Genomic DNA, 18,786 nt, shown 5'->3' on the forward strand with positions numbered 1-18,786 from the left:
CCGCGCTTCTTGGTTTTACCCCATTTTAGGTTACTGTCGGGGTTCGCGTTTACGGAGGGAAGGAAGCGAGCTGATGGGGGGAAAAAAAGGGATTTTTAGAATGGGTTTTCTTATTTTTGAGGATGGGAGGTATTGGTGGTCATTGACATTCAAGGTGGTTTGGACGGGAGGGCTGAAATTGGACGGGATTGGACGGCTGTCGCATTCAGTGGTAGTGAAATTGGATCACTCGATGCCGACCTTCCCAGTTCGAATCTAGTCAAGTTGGATTGGACATTTATTGTTAATGATAGGGAGTTAAGGACAAAATAATGTAGATCATGTGATCAAAATTCGGGTTTGAGGACAGTTTTAGTGGTTCGGAGTTTTTAGCATTTTTGTTTATTTAAGAGATACAAAGCAAAAAAAAATAGATCAAAATAAATAAAATAAAATGTATGTATTGTACTACATTGGAGGAGCTTTGTAACATTGACAGACAAAATTTAGCTTTCAATTTTTGGCCATGTTCGCCGGAATTCTGCAATTCTATTAGCATTAGCATGTGGAAAGTCATGTCGCGTTGAAGTTTCGACTGATAAACAAAACAAAACAACAACGTAAATCTCCATTTCACAATATAATAATGGACCTCGCCACTTTGTGGATGCGCAAGTTGGATCTGCCAAATATGAAATGTTTATAGTGGAGGAACAATAATACCAACAAGTGTTGGGGGGGGGAAAGCAAATCACAATTTCAATGGCCACAGGGGGCAGTGTCTACCCACGCTAGTGATACTTCTATTAATGAGGAAAAAGGAGGAGCAAATGCTTGGAAAGTTAAACTTATGCTGCCATTTCTCGCTATTTTGGGGTGAATTCATCTACCATTGGCTATATCAAGAAGGAGGAGGCGACCATTAAGGGGACGTCTTCATCACTTTTAGTAAATTATCTTTTTTAATAAGACTGTTGTCTGAATAGAAGCTGCGTAGAAGAAGAACGCAGCCTCGGATGTGAATATTATCAAAACAAAGTACAGTAAAATCTTTATTTTATTGCATTAGACATCTTTTTTCTTAACAATTGTTCTTGTTCATGCAGGAACGATGAGCAGTATTGTAATGGGCCAATGAAATGATAATAGAGAAAGGGTCTTAAAAGTCCAAATGTTCTTAAATCGGCGTGCAGGAAGTGAAGTGGATACAACTTGTGTAGCAAAGCTGCGATAAAGCCATTGAAATGCTTCCTAAGCTTTACACTTACTCCAAAAACATGTCATCGAGGATTAACTTTTAATCCTTAGTTGCCCAAAAACTATTAAAGGCTTTTCTTTTTCTTTTCCCCGCGCCTCCAGCTATTTTGATAAAACGGTTTTATCGAGTTTTTGCCTTTGGAAAACAAGTACGACGGCGCTAGCGGTGTAATTTAAGAGCATCATCCGAGTTTCTCGTTTTATTTAAGAGAATCACCCGACTTTCTCGTTTTCCTTTGCCTAAATTGTCACACAATTTAGCTGGCGAGGGCTGAGCGTAATGAAGAGAAATGTGCTAAAAGCTGAAAGAGCACGGCGAGAGTGAACTGTGCCTGAAAATTGAGCCTGAAAGCATCGTCTCCCTCCGGCTCACCGTTTTTTGGGGGGTGGATGAAGTGTAAAAAGACAGCGGGGGCCGTTCACAATCCTTAAAACACTTTTAGTAAAGACGAAAACTAATCTGTGAGCAACTAGCTCATCACGGGGCGGGTGTCAAAGTAGCGGCTCGGGGGCCTGATCTGGCCCGACGCACCCTTTTTTGCGGGCTTCTTGAAAGTAAACCATTAACTTGGTAGTTTTCTCAAAGGTAAAATGTTTACAAGCGGCGTGGTGGATGAGTTAGCACGCCCGCCTCACAGTGTGGAGTTTGCATGTTCTCAACCGTGGCTGCGTGGCTTTTCTCCGGGTACTCTGGTTTCCTCCCGCATCCCCGAACATTCTAAATTATGAAGCTATAAGTGTCAAAGTGAATGGTTGTTCCTATCATTGTACTCGGCGGGCAAACAAATCAGGTTGTCTCTTGCCTACTGCCCACAGTTGGCCGGGGTAGGCTGCAGCGCCCCCCGCGAGCCTTCTGTGGATAAGCTATATGGAAAACAAGCAGGGGGGTCCGGCTTGGCAAAAAAAACTTTGCTGTTTAGAACCAAAAGACAATTGTTGCGCTATTAAAAAACTCTCTTGAAAAACGGGTGTTTAACAAATAAAAGATGGAGTTTACACACTTAGAGAAGGTGAAGAAATGCAATCACTCGTCTATTAGCATCCGACAGCCGTGTATGGCCACCATAAAAAAAATTCAACCCTCTACGTTGCACGGTTTGGACAAACGTAGCGAGAGAAACTTAACATACACACACACCCATCCATAAATAACGCTTAATAAGATTATAGATAAATGACAAAAAAAGTTACTTGTCTTATCAAGGGTTAGCGAGCTCAGGTGGATGTAAAATGTTGATAGAACATGACGTTACAGTTTATTGATCATTCATTCATTCATTTTCTGAACCGCTTTATCCTCACTAGGGTTGCGGGGGTGCTGGAGCCTATCCCAGCTGACTTGGAGCCAGAGGCCGGGCACGAGGAGACAAACAACCAATCACTCCTAACTCGTGACAATTTAGAGGGTCCAATCAGCCTACCATGCATGTTTTTGGAATGTGGGAGGAAACCGGAGTACCCGGAGAAAACCCACGCCGGCCCGGGGAAAACATGCAAACTCCACACAGGTGGACCGACCTGCCTTTGAGTCCAGGATCCCATAGCTGTGAGGCCGACACGCTAACCACTCAAGCCACCGGGCCGCTTTATTGATCATTCATCCCAAAATTGTATTGATCTCTTTTAGCCCCTTTTTAAGCGGCAAGTTCGCCCTTTTTTAGCAAGTATTCGAGATCAACTGAGAGACCCACGCGTGTTCCTAGCGTGTGATTAGATGCCTTCCTCCGGACATGTGACAGTTCAACGTACTGTACAATAAAAGCAGACGGGTAAAAAGATGTTCGGCACTATTATGATGATGCTATTCCAAGCTCTGGGGTAATATCTGTGCGTATTAGCGCCCTGTCTGTGGAGAGCAAAACAATGAAGCTAGGCTCACCTCCATTGGCCTGAACTCGTTTGTGCGTTTGTGTGTGTGCGTTTATATGTGTGTGCGTTTGTGTTTTTTTTCTTCTCTTGAATCAATTCTCAATGGTCGACATCGGGAAGCTCATTAGGCTCTCGCTAGGCAGCGACTCCATTACGCCCGCATAATTACCACACTTCTGCCTACTCCCCCGTCCTCTTGTTCTGAAAGAAACACCTTCATTCTAAGCCCGACCGTCATTATTCGTATGATGTCCGTATCGCTCGGAAGCTTTGGAAACGTTCTTTACATTGCGCCACCGCTGCGTCACGTTCGCACCGCTTGCTGTGCGCTGGGAGGCGGAGATTAGCCACTTATGGAAAGCATTATAGCGTTATTAAAACGGGCTGTTGCAAGGTAGCGGGGAAATATTGGGCCTTTAAGAAATTACACTACTCGCAAAGCATTTTTTATTGTATTGTATATTCCTTTTGGTTGGTGGTGAATGTTTTATATACATTATTTATGTATAGATTGTTTAGTTGATTTTATGAATTACCGTAAATAGAATGCAGAGGCCGCACATTTTGTGAATTTTAGCATTTCACATAGTGGGCATTCAAATAGCAGTGTGGTTCAGTTAGCAAGCTAATTTGTTAGAAATATATTTAAAATGACAAAAAGTATTCAAACAATTACTATTTTTTTTAAATGTATAGATTTTTTAAGTTGATTTGATGAATTACTGAATGCATAGGCCACACATTTTGTGAATTTTAGCATTTCACATATTGGACATTGAATAGCATTGTGGTTCAGTTAGCAAGCTAATTTTTTTAGAAATATATTTAAAATGACAAAAAGTATTGAATCAATTAGTATTTTTTTCATAACAAAATGAACACACTGACATCCAAGAAATACACAAAATAATAAATTTGACCAAACACGGCTCTGCCATGCAAATTTCAGTTTATACACTAAAATTCTTCTTAAAAGGGCTAATCACCCCATTTTTGACGTTTAAAAAATGTTCAGCATGATACCAAAAATAACAAAGCACGCTGCAAAATGGCTTCGCCCTGCCAGGTTTTAAATTCAGTACGCTAAAAAAACGTGTATATCACAACCCAAACCAAAATCAGTGGAGGAAACACATTTTAAGATACACATTCTATACAAAAAGTGTGCAAAAAATCGGACCACTTGCAAAAAAAGACATTACACTTCATTGTTCTGCTTCCTTTTAACGATGACTTCATGCAACCAAACTTGAAAGTTCTTCAAAAAGTTAGCCTACTACTTCACCCGGATTCTTTCTTTCTTTGTTTTACAGCTTGCATTAAAATGTCACCCCCATCTCACACATTTACCCGCCTCGGTTCCTTTTCGGCATTTTTTTCTACTCCTGGCGCGGATGGTGCGTTTTTTTCGGGCAGGACTTGGCGCCCCCTCCCCGCCGGCGAGGGAATTGGCCGGGTAAACGCTTGCGCGAAATGGTGCGAAAGGCCCTCGCTCGTTCAGAGGTGAATCCATTTCTTGAGGGGGTGATTAAATGAGAACATTGCAGAGGAGGTGCTAGATGAAAAGAGAGCAAAGGAGCAGCGCAAGTACGAGTACGAGAGCGAGGTAGAAAACGGGCGGCGGAGAAGTGAAAATTAGCAGGTGGGCGGAGGAGAGCGAGGCGGACCGACACGAAGAGACGTGGAGAAAAATCCAAAAGTCGAGGATGAGGAGGAGGAGGAGAGTTTTGGCAAAGCGGGGCGGAGGAATTGCAATAATAATAATAATAACTCTTTCATGAGTCAGTGCAAGGGAGGTAAAAAGTCACCCAGGACACCCAAAACGTCTCACGGTGTCAATGAAAGGTGGCCAAAACACATCCATTTCTAGTGTGAAAAGCAAAGAAGATTGCAATCCTGTCAAATAGTGCCTTACAAGCCCCTCCCATAAACCTATAATCCAAATGAAATCTATATTAAAAAGCAATTCATGCTATCAATAAGGGTATCCCCCGACTTAAACCCACAACACAAAACTACTTCGATCCAATCTTCTCTGCAAGATTCCCCCCACATGCATGTACAACCTGAGTCTCAACTTTTGTGGTGAATTTGGCAAAAACTGGACTCAACGATCCCCTTTCCTTGTCGATAACAGTCTTTAATGAACTCTCATTTATTCATTATGTTATGAAAAATAATTATATAAAAAAATGCATCTGAGTCATGCTTTGAGTCCAATCATGTCTTGCAAATGCCATACAATATGAAATACATATTAATAAATCATAATATACTGTCTTTTTCAGTCATGTATTTTCCGGACTATAAGTCGCACTTATTTTTCACAGTTCTCAAATGCGATTTATATGTATTTTTTTTTCTTTCCGACCATTGACAGCCTGTTTTTTTTTGTTTTTTTTAACGGATGCCTATTTTGCCTTTTGTTTTCCATTTGACTTTTGTCACTTTTACGTATGTTTGTTCATGGCTTCCTATCAAATACCAAATTCCCCTTTCATAAATGCGACTTATACCCTATTGCTACTGTGCATTGTTTGGCTGGTGAAGAAAGCAGGTATGTTAAATGTCAGATTTTTAACCACGTGCCCATCTATTTCCACAGTATCTTTGAGAGAGAGAGCGCCCGCGAAGGAAAGCGCCGCTCCATCCGTCAGCGAAATGGGCGTGTCTGGCCCTCGTCGCCGGCCCATATTAAAGGCATTAAACACCGGGCCCGGCTGGTCATTAATCAGCCGACGGTTCCCGCGTGGCCACGTGCCCGGCGGGGCCGTCTCGGCACCAGGTAATATTCCTCTTCCGCAGATAACGGCGTGATCGATCGACCTCGGCTTCTCCGATTGGACTTTGAAAGCGTGAGGCTTTATCGGCGGAGCACCCTTAGCGGATTCGTGCTTCGCCAGATGTTTCACCTCAAAATTGTCAAAAGGCTAAAAAGCATTATGGGTGGGAAGCGCTGGAAATTAATGGCAATTGTCATGTCACTTGTGGAAAGAGGAATGACAAGCAATTCATTGGCCTGACCACTTCCACCAGTTTTATTACTGTTAAATACAGTATCTTTGGCTACCTCTACTACTTGGAGTGATGCTCCCGTATCGTTCATTTTTTTTGCATAACTGACATTTTAAGACATAGAAATTGACTGATATATATATAGAGAGATATATATGTATATATATGTCTCTGTATATATAGAAATTTATATATGTGTACATGTATGTATATATATATGTATATATGTGTACATGTATGTGTATATGTATATATATATGTATGTGTATATATATGTATATATGTGTACATGTATATGTATGTATATATGCATATGTATGTAGTATATGTATATAGTCTATATATGCTGCTTTTACTACTGTTAAATACAGTATCTTTGACTACCTCTGCTACCTGTATATTTCATTTTTTTGCATAACATATCTTAAAATATAGAAATTTAGTGATATATATATATATATATATGTATATATATGAATATATATGTACGTATATATGTGTATATATATATATGTATATATATGTGTATATGTATATATATGTGTATATATGTATATATGTATATATGTATATATGTATATATGTATATATGTATATGTATATGTATATGTATATGTATATGTATATGTATATGTATATGTATATGTATATGTATATGTATATGTATATGTATATGTATATGTATATGTATATGTATATGTATATGTATATGTATATGTATATGTATATGTATATGTATATGTATATGTATATGTATATGTATATGTATATGTATATGTATATGTATATGTATATGTATATGTATATGTATATGTATATGTATATGTATATGTATATGTATATGTATATGTATATGTATATGTATATGTGTATATATATATATATATATATATATATATATATATATATATATATATATATATATATATTCTATTTTTGCTGCTTTTACTACTTTTAAATTCAGTATTTTTGGCTACCTCTACTACTTAAATTGATCTCTTGTAGCTTTAATTTTTTTGCATAACTGACGTATTAAGAAATAGAAATGCGTGTATATATATAGTACTAAAATATTCAATATATGTTGCTTTTACTACTGCTACATACAGTACCTTTGACTACCTCTACTACTTAAAGTAATGCTCTTGTATCTTTTATTTTTTGCATAACTGATATAAAAATTAATCTATATATATTCAACTGCAATTGGCTGGAAACCAGTTCAAGGTATTAATTGTTGGCTGGGATGGGCTCCAGCACCCCCATGACCCTTGTAATTAAAAGAAATGAATATATTCAAGGAGTTTTCATTAGAATTCAAAAGTATTGAAAGTATTTTTTCTACTGGAGACATTTTTTACGTAGAATCAAAAAGGTTTTTTTTCACTTGAATTGCTGCTTGTCGTTATTTCAACATAAAACGCTATAAAATACATTTAGCATACTAAAAAAAATAGATATTCCACCATCACCGACCAGCATCGTGACGTTCTTTCTTGCAAATTGTTGCGTGAACCTTCTAAACCAATTAAATTTGGCAATAACATTCCACCACAACTCAAAAATCTGAATATTTTCCGGGTGTTTTCATGACAAAATCGCTAGTTTGCTAACGAAAACACGTCCAACTAAGCTGCCTCATTTAGGCTCGGGTTGATTTGTAATTTCAGCGCCCACACGAGTGTGTGCGCGTGTGTGTGTGTGTGTGTGTGTGTGTGTATACGTGACGGTGCATGTTAAGCAGCCTCAAAAAAAAAGTGACAGCTCATCCATAAGCAATGTTCTTAATTTTTGGAACACACGTAAACGCACACACTCGTTTCGGGGACGGATAGTGAGTGAGTGAGTGAGTGAGTGAGTGAGTGAGTGAGTGAGTGAGCGAGCGAGTTAGCGAGTTAGCGAGTGAGTGACGCACACAACGGTCCAATAATGGCTATAGTTAGTGTTTCACTTTGATGAATGGAGCTTCATTAAGGCTTCTTGAAGAGGAGGCAGGTGTCACGGTCAAGTCAATTGAGGCGGAACTACCGCCGTCGGGTTGTCGTTTCGTTCCGGGTCGCTAGATGGCGCTCTTCCGGCGGAGGAGGCGAGCAAGGTCACGCTCGGGAAGAAGTTCGAGGAAAGAAAACACATTTTCCTTTTCAGAATAACTGAATAATCCTCTTTCCTCTTTAGCCACACCTACCCCAAAAATGAATACAGGTTGCACTGTCCGGATATATAAAACCTAGATACTAAAACGGGTGTCAAAACTGGGGCTCGCGGGCCGGAAGTGACCCGCTAGGCGGTCCGATCCGGCCCCTGGGGTTCTTCTACCCGATGGACACTTTCCATTTGTTTATTTGTCATCAAAACAGCGCCTTCATTAGACAGCCAATAAGTTAAGAAGGAAGCTTAAAATACCACAAAACCAACAGGAAGTCACCAGGAAATGCCCACAAATCAGCAGGAAGTGACAAATGAACCAGAAGCAACCTGGAAATTCCCTCCAAATCAATTGGGAAAAGATACAAAATGTACCAAGGGTCACCCTTAAGTGAAAAAAAAGTGACACAAAATAATCTCAAGGATAGGATGCTCATCTTTCAGTGCCATAGATGGCGCTAAATGTCGAATTCATTTTTTACTGGGAGGGGCTAGCGAGTAAATGAACTTTTTGGGCCAAAAATCAACACATGAGTTCTAGTTGGCTTTAATGTGGCTCACAAACCAAACTGAGTTTGACACACCTACTCTAAAATCACAAATATTACAATAGTGAGATTATATTCCATGAAACAAGACGCTCGTATGGAATAATTATTCCTCTTTTTACATCTCCAGGCAAGGCAACACAAATACATAACCATATTTATTATATCAAACTAAAATGACGTGCCATCTGACATGACCTGGCTGAAAATACACTCGCCACAATTTTAGAGTTTGCTATATTTAAATATATTTTCCGGTACATGAAAAAAAATCTAGAACCCTCATTGAAATGCAATGACATTAAAACCCAAATTGTTAAAAAAAGGCAAAAAAAGAAAATATCTTTGAATGCGGCCTGCACAAGAAGCTTAAAATGTATTGCACTTCTCAAATTTAACACTAGATGGAGCTAGTCACTTAAACAGTGCCTCTCCATTAGCGGAGGGGTCAAAACAGGTTTGAAACAAATATAGAATTTGTATATACATTTTGGTATAATAAAGGTATGAATTATTATGACACAATATATCGCTCGCAAAAAGTTTTATCGCGACAAAACAGGTGGGAAAAGAACATAATATTCTGCCGGTATTGAAAGAGCAGTTCGAAAATACTTTTAAAAATGTAAGTAAATAACCTAATTACTGTAAGTTTAATTCAATGAAATGCTTGATTTTTGACGACAGCTCAGATGATGAAAGTCCGAAAAAGAGTGTTTTGTTGCACGCTTCTTCCCCCCCGGTTGGTCATCGCCGTCTCCATAAACATTGTTAATGGTGCCGGACAAGATCTCCCATCCTGAGCTTAGACCCCCGCACTGACTAATTGGGATAAATGCGCGCCCACGCTTCATTTAACCTCCATGCCCACCACCCATCTTTTTCGCTCCCCTTTTCCCCCCCAATCCGTCCTTCCCCTCGGCTCAAAAGCCCACGGCGAGGGCCTCTCCGTCATTGGTTGGCGCGCCGCTTAATGGGCCACCCGGCTCTTTTGATTCGGCGGGTGTTCTTAGCATCAAAAACACGGGCAAACATGAGCATCCTTATGACACTGGCACATTTTGTTTCTAGGAATTGGTGCACACTGACCAGCCTCTTCTGCCATGAAGCATGACCCCGTCCATCCCATTACGTCAATCTCACAGGTTTGGTTTTATATATATATATATATTAAAAAAAAAACTCATTGGCTATCAATGGCGCCGATAGAAATCCAATCTGTTTTGACTGGGGGAGACCCCCCGGCCCCTCCCAGTAAAACCGGATTGGACGGCTGTCGCTATCGATGGCAGTAAAATTTGATCATTCACTTTTACATTAAAATTGTCTCAGATACGATCATGTGATCGGAATTCAGTCATTTTCAGATACCGGTTAAAAAGTTAGCTTTTTAAAATGTATTCAATTCTTTGTGTTTATATACATTTGTTTTGTGTACTGCTGATTCTCACGAGGGTCTTGAGTAGAGAGGGGGGTGCTGGAGCCTACCTCGGCCAACCATGGACAGCAGGTGGGTGACACCCTGAATCGGTTGCCAGCCAATCACAGGGCACAAGGAGAGGGACAACCATTCATTATTCGCAGCTAGGGACAATTTAGCGTACAATTAGCCTAGCATGGATGTTTTGGGATGTGGGAGAACACCCGGGAGTACCCGGAGAAAACCCACGCAAGTCCGAGGAGAACATGCAAACGTCAAAACCCAGTGGGGATTGAACCCTCCATCTCAGAACTGCGAGGCGAACATGCTAACCACCAATATATATTGGATTGGATAACTTTATTCGTCCCGTATTCGGGAAATTTCGTTGTCACAGTAGCAAGAGGGTGAGGATGCAGACACAGCAAAATATATTTTAGACATAAATAGATAGGTAATAAGTAAGTTAATAAATAAATACATGAATAGATATATAAATAAATAAGCCTGTTGCTAAAATACATATATATATATATATATACATGCACATATACACATACGTGTACATACACATACATATATTATATGAAATAATTTTTTACATTTTAAAACAGATCTTTTTTTTCCCCGATTGTGATCCTCTGACAACGACAACCGGGCCCGATTTCCGATGACGTGAGCGGAACCGGGAAATCTCAAATCTCTGCCATTACCGCAAGCTCGCGGCGCTATTCAAGCTTATTAAAAAATGGAACGTGTGCATACTTTCTATAGCTCAGAGAAAAATCAAACAACTCAAATGACACAAGTTAGCGCCATATCATTCATTGTGATTTATCCGCGTTTGGCCCGACGACACGTGACGTCGCCGCGATGCATCGGTGGCTCTCGAGCCGCCATCATTGCTTTATGTGATGTAATCTCTTCTCCCCGGGCTCGGACCCCACCTGCGGGAGAAGAAGAGAAGGCAGGGGGGAGGCAAGGGGGAGGCAAGGGAGCGAGCTGCGAGTCTGGGAGGGCTTCTGTGATGTAAAATGCCTAATTTGGGGGTGGGGTGATTGATGGTTTAATATTGCAGTCCGCAACCTCGCTGCCCCCACCTACCCGGCAAAGCAGCAGGCAGGCACCGGAACTGAGCAGTGTGTGTATATCTCAGTGTGTGTGTGTGTGTGTGTGTGTGTATAATGTCACTTCCCATTCTCACTTTCAAAGCCAGCAGGTGGAATGAAAGCAATTCCTACTTGCTTTTGCGTGTTGTCGCGCCTTTGCGCCTTTGCGCCGCTCTCTCCGCTGTAATAAAAGTCCCAGTTTAAATTCCTCTTTGCGCGCAAGATCATCTTTCCGAAAGCAAGAGCTCGCTAAAGTACTTGGCTAGAAATGTCCCAGATCAGAAATCAAAAACAAAGATGGGGGAAAAATCAAGTCATTGACATTTTCAGTGGAGATGAATCGTGTAAAAAGGACTGGTTTTACTTTGTTTTTAAAGTATTGTCTCTTCGGCTGGATGGACATCCAAGGCATTTTCGGTGGGGGCGGGGCCAACCTCGGTCAAAGTGGATTGGTCGTCTGGCCCCGGCATTGGCAGTGAAACATGATTACTCAATGTCAACTTTTACCATTGAAATGGATGGCATATTTCTAACTGCTAATGGAAGTGAAAGAGTTAATTGGTCCTCAGGTTTAATGCCAAAAAATGATACATATACAGTACTATAATATACGTAGATTTGTATGCACACCAGAAAACAAAGAGAAAATGTCCAGAGACAATATCAAAGTCAAGATAGATCCATTTCTTATTTACATTAACTCATCCAGAAATATGTTGCAAAAAATACATAAGCCGGTGGAGGAGTGGTTAGCGCATGTGCCTCACAGTTCTGGGGTCGTGGGTTTGATCCCATGTGGGTCCTCACTGTGTGGAGTTTGTATGTTCTCCCTGTGCCAGTTTTTTTTTTTGCCCAGGTTTCCTCCCACATCCCAAAAACATGGATGCTAAGCTAACTGTATGCTAAATTGCCCCAATGATTGGTTGTTTGTCTCCTTGTGGCCTGCGATTGGCTGTCCACCGATTCAGGGTGTGTCTGCCTGGTGCTCATAGTTAACTTGGATAGGCTCCAGCACCCCCTGCGAGCCTTGTGAGGATAAGCGCTTCAGAAAAGGAATGTAAACAGTGAACCTATAACCTATTGAACTGCATTTTTCTAGTTAGAATAGTGCAACAAAGTTTGCAGAAGAGCATAAAAGTCAAGAAAATGGCAATCAAGAGAGTCAATTTATCCGACTGCACTATTTAACTTTATAGAGGAGAACCAAATATTTAAACCTAATTTGTTCAGAGCCTGGTTTTCTGCCTCACAACTGATTAGCAAAAAAAAATAAGTTTTCGTACCATAGCTCAAATTTATTTAGCTTTTTTGTCATTTATTCGCTTAGCAACGTGCGTCGTGATGCGGGAACGTGAACGAGCTCTAAACACGTCATTTCCCAGAATGTCTCAGCTGGGATTTAGCCACAAATTCTTGACTTTCTTGGGAATTTATCCTAAAGTGGAGCACGTTATTGCATTTTGTTGTTGTGCGTCGGCAGATGACGCTGAAAAATGCTCAAAGACTATTTTGGCGTATCCGTCCATTTATCTTCTATAGTGGTTGTCTTCATTCATCTCATGGGGGAACGGGCTCTTTTTCTTGTTTACTTGATTTTGGATTGGTACACTCGAGACTGGTCGCCAGCCAATCACACTGCGCTCAATAAGAAACTAATTTTTCATACTCATATTCATGTCGATTTTTTTTTTACTACTAAAACCAGCAGTCCACATTATTTTTCCTATTATAAGGATTTTTTTCCTTATAATGTACTATAAAACAACATATACTCACTTTCATGATATCACCCAAGATTTCTTGAAGACATTTATTATAGATTATTATGAAACCCCCCCCCAAAAAATGTTATTCATGCGACAAAGGCTCTGTCTGAGGCAAATTCATGTAATTAAAAAAAAAGCACGGCTACTACACTTCCTATAAATTTGATTTATTAAAATAATTCACAAAGCTAAGCTGCCACCTTTGGATAAAAACATAAAATTTCACAAAAGCATCCCCATACATATTCAATGGCCCCACCCACATCCAACGATACCCCCACCCACATCCTTCAAAACATCACCATTCAATCATATTGATGTTTAACTCAAACCTACCCAGAAAAAAACCCAATATTTTTTTAGCAAAACAACTTAAATCCAAAATAAAGACAACAAAATCAACATTAAGTGCAATGCTAGCGCCCCCAAATGTACCCAATGTGCCCCCAAATACCCCAAATTCAACCAAATTTCCTCCATAAATCACATTTTCTATTGTAATTTTGTTAATTTCCGATCGTTCAATGAAAAATATTCCAATGGGAACCCCCCCAAATATACAAAAAGTGACCCAAAATTCAAATTGATCAAATCCGATGAATCCCTGCCAGCCCTTCCCACTCCAAATGGATTGGAGGTCCATCATAACATGATATTTCACTGCCAGCCCTTCGACTTAAACTGAATTTTAATCAGTTTATCAGCAAACGAGCAAAGTTTTTGCAAAAGTTGCTGATTGTCGGCACATCCTAAAGTAAACATACCCGCACACCCACCCACACACACACACACAATTTCAGCCCCTTCTAAATGGGCATCTCCATTCCGTTCTGTCCCAACCCTAATTAATCTTTGCAAACTTTTATCTCCCGTCTTCTTCTGTTTTTTCCCATCATGCCCCAAAAAAATGAATAACACCCGGAGCAGATAAAGAATTGACATCTGTATTAGTTCTAAAAGTTTCGACAAAGCGCATTTATCACCACTTTGCCGTTGATTTGTATTCCAGGCGCTAATCTGAAAGGGAATTAATCATCATACGCCCGTGAGTCATCCGGCCTTGCAGAAAGCGTACTGCCATTATGTTGTTTGTCTATTATGAGCCATAAGGCACGTCTGTCACGGCGAACGCGGCGCGTGGCGGACGAGCGCAAACAACGCGTTCGCTACTTTCACCAGCGATCCCGCCCGCACACAAACACGGGCGCGGCACGTTTGTAAAGGCGGGGCCTCGCGTGCTAGTTGCGCTAATATGTTTTTAATGTCTTTGGGAGGCTGTCGACGTCTCTAATTTGTTTTTGTCCATAGCCTTGCGCTTATGTGCGCGGGGGACCTCAAAGCGGTAAAAATAGCGTTGCTCATTAACGAGCCTTTCCTTCTCATTTATTTTCTCGCTCGCCCGTTCGGCCACACCAGTTGGGCTTTTTGCCTACGCTTTTTTTTTAGTTTTACTCCTCAAACTCTGTCGGCGAAGAGTTGAGATGTTTGGAAAAAATAAGGGTGCTTGTTGCTCTTCCTCCTCCGCAGGCTTTCAGGCCTTTTCAATGTCAAATATGAAATTGAAAAACCCGCGTTTGAGGCAACGCGTTGGAGTCCAGGGACACGTTTGACACATTTTTCGGTTCGTATCACGATTTGATTCATCCCGATACGACGCTTGAATTATGATTTCGATTTGTATTTTTTATCTTTTGGGTTAGGAATCAAAATGGACGTAAAAGTACATTTATATCCATTTATTTCTGAAACAGTGGCACGGTGGTAAAGTGGTTAGCGCGTCGGTCTCACGGTTCTGGGGTCCTGGGCTCGATCCCAGGTCGGTCCTCCTGTGTGGAATTTGCATGTTATTTTTGGGGGGTTAGGAATCAAAATGGACGTAAAAGTACATTTATATCAATTTTTTTCTCAAACAGCGGCCCGGTGGTTAAGTGGTTAGCGCGTCGGCCTCACGGTTCTGGGGTCCTGGGCTCAATCCCAGGTCGACCCTCCTCTGTGGAATTTGCATGTTCTCCCTGTGCTTCTGCGGGTTTTCTCCGGGTACTCCAATTTCCTCCCACATCCCCAAAACATGCAGGCTAGGCTAGCCGGCTAACAGTCCAAATTGCCCAAAACGATAAGTGATTGGTTGTTTGTTTTCAAATTGAGTGGACAAAACGAGGAAAAATGAGCACGCTACTTTTGACAAAGTGCAAAATGCAAAACTTGACGTTGCGTCTAATAAAATCATGAATATGGAGGTGAAAATTGTGAATCAGGGGGCGGCTCATACGAGGGCAATTGTAAAATTCCACAATTTTAAGGCCATTTTAAGGGTATGGCTGATATGCCGAGGCGGCTTATATGCGAGAAAATACGGTAAATCTTACTTTACTTTGTGTGCACTTTATGTTGACACTTTAAATCTTATTGTACTTGTATAGTGACAACAAAGGCTTTCAATTTAAATCGGAGTGGCAGTGTTTATTTAAAAAAAAAAATTCAATTCTCTGGCAAGCATTCCAATGTGTACTTTGCTTCAAACGCTACCAAAAATAGCCCGGTGGATATTACGCGGGTGTTGCCGTTTGCCGGTTTTGTGAGTGTTGCACAGCAGATAATACTGGAGAATGGCTATATAATATTCCACAGATGTCAGCTGGGCCTAAATTTTTCAGAATTGCTCTCTGGATTCTGTTTCCATAGTAATGACCGGAGACGAGTCCGGTGAAGTGCCAGCGAAGATCCGTCCCGATGATTGTTTTCACGTCGGGATACTTTCGGATCCTCTTCGGCGTCGCTCTCTCGAGTAACTCTGGCATATTTCCGCGTACGCCAGAGGGATTTGCTCTCTTTGCTTTCGACGGTCAATTTTCCCGAGTCAATTCGGCCGCGCTCCTTTTTCAGACGCTAGAAACGGCGGATGAGAAGAAAGCCGGCACCTTGATGCAAATCCTCCCTCGCCGTAACGGAATACATTATTGTCGGCCACTCCAGGTTGCCGTGGAAACGGTTTAAGAGTCCGCGGGTCTGCCAAGGGTGTGCGGCGAAATGTATGCGAGCGCGTGGGCGTTCCGCCGTTTCCCGGCTTTCGTCAATGGATCGCCTGATGGCGTCGCATCGGAAGGGTCGGCGTGAAAATACGGGAGAAGTGCTAATATTATTGTTTGCTCAGACACTTGATGGTGGCCAGCCCTCTCGCTCCAATCATTGAGCAGGCGTAGGTTTGTCCTCCATTCCCGGGAACCGAATTCAAAAGGGTCCATCGTAATTGGGTCTCGACCACAATGGACTTCCTGAGAGATCCGATCACGCCATCTTCAGAGGATTGCTAATATCTGTAGTTTTTTTTCGTTGATTTATTTATATTATGAACTCATTGGCTGCTATTGACGGTCAGAGAGCCGGACTCTCCCATGTAAAAAGCCCATTAGCAGAAGGTGACCTGGTTTTTCCAGCAACTTTGATTTGTCTATCAACATTCCTGACGATGGCGGTCGGTGGGCGTCGTCATAGAGTGTCTTTTGGAGCCCAGTGTGTGAAGTGCGATTAATTGAGTGTGTTAATGAAAGTGTGAGGCGAGCTGTGTGGCCAGTGACTGATGCAACACCCCCGCACGCACCCCCGCACGCACCCACGCACACACTGTATTCACATACGCGCCCGTGCTCCCTCTGCAGGCTCATATCATTACCCGCCATTACACCCCCCATTTGGCATCCGCCGGCCAGATCGATGGAGGCCGATAACGCTGTCTCACTCCGGGTCGGCCCATCTATCTCTCTCTCTCTCTCTCTCTCTCTCTCTCTCTCTCGCTTTCTCTCTCTCACTTTCTCTGTCTCTCTCCAATGCTCATATCTTGCCTTTCTTGTGTCTTTTTCACAGCGGTCGCATTCCTCTTTGCTCACCCAATTTGGTCGCTGCAACACACACACACAAAAGAAGTGCCTTTTCATCTCCGGGCGACCAAAAGTCCGGTCGACCAAAAGTCCGGTCGACCAAACGTCCGGGGACCAAACGTCTTTCGACGAAACGTCCGGTCACGCATATATATACACACTTATGTACATATGTATACATACGGTTGCTCTTTACGTATATATGTTCATTAACATGAATATAATTATGTTCATTAATATGTGCTGTCCCTTATTGGCTAAATCCAACTCAAACATATCATCCATCGTGCTCAGTTACGATGCCGGTCGCCATATGCAGTAAGTCGATCCATCGAAAGGATACCTAAAAATGAGGTAGCTCATTTTCCCGTCTGCATTTTAAAACTCGTCCAATTAGTCGTCTGGTTGCAAGCCTGCCGTGGAGCGTTCTTAAATCCTAATTCAATTTGGATGGAGCGCCTCTTTCAGACGTCTCAAGTCAGGCTCCGCGTTCATGGATTTTTTCAGTCGCCCATTTAATGGCGGGAGGATAGGCCGGCTCTCGTGTATTAAAAACTAAATACATTTTAAAAACCAACACATTTTTTAAGTCCGTGTCACCCACCTTCATTCTTGTCCCATCTGCAGTGTTAAAAACAAATCACTCCCACTCTTCTCCACTTTTTGTTGCTAGAAATAAAAAACCGTTAAAGTTTGAAAAGGTCATCCCGCACCATTTCCTGTTATTTCATCCCAATTGCACATTTAATTTTATCCGTCATATGTACAGTAAATGCCGGTACAGTTAGTACTTTTTTTCTTTGGGAAACAATGGATTGAAGAGTTTACCCAGCGGTACATCGTGATAACATTTGCAACAAAGACACGGAGATGGTTTGGATGCTCAAACAATAGATGGGGACATTTTGTTCGTACTTGAGGACTCCAAGGCTTCCAATATTATTTTTGTGGAATAAAATAAGAGATCACGCTGTGCCGAGACAGTTCGAAAAGTCTTTGCTTGACGAATCCGAAGGTCTGGCGTATTATTCTTGTTCCGCTGAGAATGAAACATGATCGCTCAATGGCAGCCTTCTCACTTGAAATAGATTGAATTTCTTTCACTGTCAATGGCAGTGAGCAAATGAGCTAAGCGCCACAAGCAACAAAAATAATCCACTAAAGTGGTCCCTCTACGTACAAAATTCCTTCAAACTTCGTAAGGGAGGAGGAGGATGACGTTTGGCAGCTGAGTAAACATACGTACACGTGTAAACAACCTTGTGAGCGCCTTGATGAGAGGATCGGCTTTTTCTTTTTACCCGCAATGGGAATGACGAGGAAAAAAAATACAGTGGTACCTCGACATACGAGTGCCCCGACATACGAGCAATTTGAGATACGAGTAAAATTCTGGCTAAATATTTATCTTGAAATAAGAGACAAATTTTGATAGACGAGCAGACAGCGGACGCGAGAAGCTGTTCATAAGAACATCATGGCCACTGTCTCTCTACCCGCAACTCCCCCTACGAGCACTGGGCGGAGTGTTGCATTTTTTTCAGTGTTTAAGTGGTTAGCGCGCTGGCCTCACGGTTCTGGGGTCCTTGGCTCGATCCCCGTCAGTCCTCCCGTGTGGAATTTGCATGTTATTTTTTGGGGGTTAGGAATCAAAATGGACGTAAAAGTACATTTATATCCATTTATTTCTGAAACAGTGGCACGGTGGTAAAGTGGTTAGCGCGTCGGCCTCACTGTTCTGGGGTTCTGGGCTCAATCCCAGGTCGGTCCTCCTGTGTGGAATTTGTATTTATTTTTTGGGGG

At 41.6% G+C, this 18,786-nt stretch overlaps 1 protein-coding gene across 1 annotated transcript in view; it reads left to right on the forward strand.

Annotated features, from left to right (window-relative positions):
• The window catches only part of LOC144088599 (uncharacterized), a 61,151-nt gene that overhangs the window by 23,595 nt on the left and 18,770 nt on the right, over positions 1–18,786 (forward strand). Inside the window, exons 4-5 of the mRNA XM_077619109.1 lie at positions 5,711–5,890; positions 9,885–9,958. Of these exons, the coding sequence (XP_077475235.1) occupies positions 5,711–5,890; positions 9,885–9,901 (197 nt within the window). The 3' untranslated portion in view covers positions 9,902–9,958. The remainder of the gene's footprint in view (positions 1–5,710; positions 5,891–9,884; positions 9,959–18,786) is intronic.

Source organism: Stigmatopora argus, chromosome 14, assembly GCF_051989625.1.
Source record: "Stigmatopora argus isolate UIUO_Sarg chromosome 14, RoL_Sarg_1.0, whole genome shotgun sequence".
In the NCBI taxonomy this organism is placed as follows: domain Eukaryota; kingdom Metazoa; phylum Chordata; class Actinopteri; order Syngnathiformes; family Syngnathidae; genus Stigmatopora; species Stigmatopora argus.